Genomic DNA, 4,684 nt, shown 5'->3' with positions numbered 1-4,684 from the left:
AATTTCATCGTTAAATCCATGTAATAAAAGTAGTGCAATTTATAAATAATAAAGATAGACCCATTAGTATGCATTTCTAAATATAGGATTTGTATCCTCTCTAAAATGAAAAGAATTAATAAAGAGATAAGGTGAGAGTTAATTGCTATTAAATTTGTAAATTTGTGAATCCTACTGTCTTAATTTAAAGATGATTTAATATTTATTTTTTTACTTTATCAATTTTCTTACTTTATAGGAATTCAAATGTAATGTGTTAGGTTTTATGTTAACAAAAAATACTGCTGCAATAAAAATAAATTTTTTTTATATCAAATATAAGTTAGGTTTACATGACGCATGCTTATGCGTTTCGAACAAAAAATAGAGTCCAATTCCTTAAGAAATTAATTACCTACTATTAGAAGTAACAAACAAATTAACCTGACTTATATTTTTATCTATGATATTACAAAAAAATAATGGTTAACCTAATTAGCAAGTTACTCTTTTAGTAGGGGTGTACATGGGCCGAGCCATATCGGGTTTGGCTTAATCTAGACCCGGTCTAAAATATAGATCGTGTCTAAACTTTAGATTCTAACTCGATCCTAGACCCGATGAAACCTACGCACTTTCGGACCGGGTGAAAACTGGGTAAAAACCGAGTGAAAACCGAATTTTTAGTATGTAAAAATCACTTAATCTCCAACTATTATTTCACAATTCACATAGTAAAATTCACTTAAAAAAATACAACAAGAATCAATCCTTCTCTAAAATTAAAGCATAACCATAATCAATACTAATATTGTCTAATAACATCAAATATTTAAATAAATACAAATAACACAATATTATGCATTAATCTAAAGTCTTATGCATTTTAAACATAAAACATTAACTTATAATCTTATAATGACTAATAACACAAAATATTAAGGTTTACAATATTTAAATTCCACATGAGAATAGTAATCATCCATCACTAATAACACAAAATATTAATTGTGTATGATGACCGGGCCACCGGGTCGAATTCGGGTGACCCGAGCTATGGCCCGGACCCGACCCAAAATAATAACCGAGTCTATTTTTGAGACCCTTACCCGACCCTAAACCCGATAAAATCACACTAAATTAACCCCTAAAGTGTTCGGGACCAGACCGGGTCTTCGCGTCGGGTCGGGCCATGTACACCCCTACCTTTTAGATACGAATTATTGATATAAAATATAATAAATAAAGAGTTAAAATGTGTTTAACCTAATTTAGTATTTAAATACGAAAAAAGTTTAAGAGCTAGCAGAATTTATTGTTTTTAGACAGCACTTTTAGTTATAGTTCAATTTCTTTAGTTTAATTATCTAATAACATATTTTTAACTATAATTTTAAGCATTATTAACACGGTTGATAAAAAATAATAAATTCTAATAATTCTCCAACATTCTTATTTAAATATTTAGAGCCCTCATCATTCATCAACAAGGCTGTGGCATTTTTCAAAGAGGAGTTGAACAAGAGACAAACCTGCTTATAAATGTATTCATCAGCCACAAGAATAGACACCTGAAATTATTCTCTCACTTAGAGAATGGAGAGATTTTAACGATCTTGTTTCCATTGAGAATATGTTGTTCCCATAATGAAAAGGACACAAATATTTCTAGTGCTTATTAGCTCACGAATCCTAGTTGTTTCTTTGTCTATGTATAATGAAAAACAATGGATCTAAATCCAAGAATTGAGAGTAGCAATGCTTTAAAACTCTTAATTCAAGAATCAAGAATGATGTATTGGGTAAATATAAAAGCAGGCACTAAGCCGGAATTTGAATAAATAAGAGTGAACACAAGACTTGATAATTACTTAGTAGATCGTAAACTACTATGAAGTCAAAACTTGATAATTAGATCACATCCAAATTTAATATTTAATAATAGTTAGAGAAACTTTGTGCACCCAAATTGACATGTAATTTTATATGTTTGTTTTAAACTTAAGATTGTATTAGTGTTGTAATGCACATAATACAAGTATTTAGTGCTACAGAATTAGTAATTCAATTTGCTAATAATATATAAATAATATTGGATATTATAAAATTCAATTAAACTAATTTATCTGGAATAATTTTGACAAAAATAACACAGTTTAATCGATTATATATATAGAGAATTTTAATTATTAGAAAACGTCTTAAAAAAAGACGTTTTAAGCGTTTTTATCGGAGTGACTCCCAAAATATATGAATACTAAGAGACAGAAAATAACAAAAAAAACTTGACATTTTTACAAACAATGGTTGATATGTAAATAAAACTAGTGTAAGGTGGTTTGAATATCTGGAAGATCAGAATTAACAGAGAATTCAAGCCATCTTTTGTGCTCCACATATTTCAAACAAGGCCTCAACACAAGCCCTACCATCACAGCTGAAATGCTGATAACAAAAACCTTGAATGTTGTAAATGCCAAAACCACAAATATTAGCAATGATGGCACCAAACACATCAAAATTGCTCCTTTACTCCCAACAGGCACCTTATAAGGCCTATTGAGAGTTGGAAACTTCATCCTCAACTTCACAAATGCAACAAGCTCCATAAGCATGCCAAAACAGTACAAGAAGTTCTCAGCAGCAACAATTTCTTGGAAGCTCAACCATGAAAGCAAGATCACCCCAGAAGCTGAGAACAGAATCCCAATAAGGGGTGTCCCAAAACTTGATCTTTTTGCAAAGAACTCAGGAAGCATTCCCCTTTCTGCCATCCCAAGAAGCTGGAATGAGTCACTACTCATCTCAGCCATAAACATTCCCATATTTGACAATGCAGATGCTGCTTGCACCCAAATTCTCAACCAAACTCCTCCAATCGATCTTGCAACATCCGAGAAGTAACCATCGGACCATAACTCGGGGTTCACCGGAACGGCGCCGGTACCAATCAAAAGAGGAAAAAGGTATCCAAAGACAACCAACAACACAGCATAGAATAGTGCTCTTGGGAGAGTTTTTTCAGGATCATCCACTTCTCCTGCCAAAGTACTAATTGAGTCCCAATAGTTCAAATTCCAGAACAATGTGTTCAAGTACAAACCCCAATTCACATTCTTCAAATCCACCATGATCCACCTTCTTGGCTTCAATCTTGGAACTGCTATAACTCCCATAACCATGAAAGGAAGCAGCGAAAAGATTCCGAGAAATATAGCAATCCAACCCACAATTGTTAAACCTCTATAGTTCATGTAAGTGAGTGCTAAAGTTAAGATTAACACTGCTATGATTCTTGGAAAACCAGATTCCAAAGCTGGAATAGCTGATTTGAGATAATCCAAGAACAAAACTGGGTATAAAGCATTGTCAATGACACCACTTAGCCATTTCATCCAACCCAATTGGAAACCCCAATAAGGACCCAATGCAGATGAAACCCAAACTACATAGCCACCATTTTCTGGAAACATTGTTCCCATTTCTGCAGTGATTAGTGCCTCAGGAACACTCCATATAAATGGGAACACCAAGAAACCAATGAGTGCTAACAATGGACCAGCTGCTCTTACTGTGTCTTCCACACCAAAGGGTCCACCTGATACCTCATAGAAGATCAAGAAGATTAGTGGTATGATTGGAACCTTCTGGAACTTCTCTAGATTTACACTGGAACCTTCTCCTCCTAGAGCTACATATTCAATAGAACCATTGGACTCCATTTCATGTGACATTTGTTACAACTCTGCAGCAAAATTCATAGAAATCAAGCTATAGTAAGAAAAGGAACCTAGTTTTTTCAAACTAAAGAAGCTCATTCCCACTTTGAATTTCACACAAATTTAGTAACTATTTAACAGATTCATGTATTCACCATAAGACTTAACATTTGAACATATACTGATTTATGTTCTACACTTCTACATTGTCTCTCTCTCTCTCCCAATCTTGTGCAAGAAAATTAGAGAACAGAAAAGAGAATACATATTACAGAATTTCATTCTTAAGCATATTGTTCTGATAAAATTAACACTGTAAAACAAAAGAAAAGAAAAAAGAAGTAAGAGTACATTGAATTCACCTTTTCATCCGTTGCATGAAAAAGAGAACAACATAAATGATCCGATGAGATAAAAGAGAAAAGGTGTTACTAAACAAAAGAGATGTTAATGCATGTAATGTAAGATAATGACTAACTAAACACGTGTCAAGATATTAATTAGCAAGGTATGAGTAAGCATAACACTTTAATGTGGTTCGGAATCTGAAAAGTTTTCATCTTTGTCTTGTTCCGACAACCCCACAACCATGATCATGAAAATTATGCCAAGTTAGCTACAAGTGTTGGAATGTAATTTCATTTTGTTTAATATGTAATATTCAAATATTAGTTTAATTGGATATCATTGTCACTTTTGGTGATTAGGGGTGAATAAAAAGAGATTTAATTTGCAAATCCAATACGAATTTTGCATATAATATCCGATTAGCAGAATTGTTGCTAATTTATCGTAGCTAGAGATAAAGATATTTATATGAGTAAGATTAAGAATAAAAAAGAAAATTATCAATTATGTAACAAATCTTAATTTGCAAGAATTTTGCATATAATATCCGATTAGCAGAATTGTTGCTAATTTATCGTAGCTAGAGATAAAGATATTTATATGAGTAAGATGAGTAAGAAAAAAGAAAATTATCAATT

At 32.3% G+C, this 4,684-nt stretch overlaps 1 protein-coding gene across 1 annotated transcript; it reads right to left on the bottom strand.

Annotated features, from left to right (window-relative positions):
* Positions 2,153-4,168, bottom strand: LOC107616815 (probable polyamine transporter At1g31830). Its single transcript, XM_016318735.2, has 2 exons — positions 4,061-4,168; positions 2,153-3,724 (listed from the first exon to the last, which is right to left on the bottom strand). The coding sequence occupies exon 2, from the start codon at positions 3,711-3,713 to the stop codon at positions 2,304-2,306; it is 1,410 nt and encodes a 469-aa protein (XP_016174221.1). The 5' UTR covers positions 3,714-3,724; positions 4,061-4,168; the 3' UTR covers positions 2,153-2,303.

Source organism: Arachis ipaensis, chromosome B09, assembly GCF_000816755.2.
Source record: "Arachis ipaensis cultivar K30076 chromosome B09, Araip1.1, whole genome shotgun sequence".
In the NCBI taxonomy this organism is placed as follows: domain Eukaryota; kingdom Viridiplantae; phylum Streptophyta; class Magnoliopsida; order Fabales; family Fabaceae; genus Arachis; species Arachis ipaensis.
Note: the sequence above shows the minus strand (reverse complement) of the source record. Positions and strands in the feature narration are given on the sequence as shown.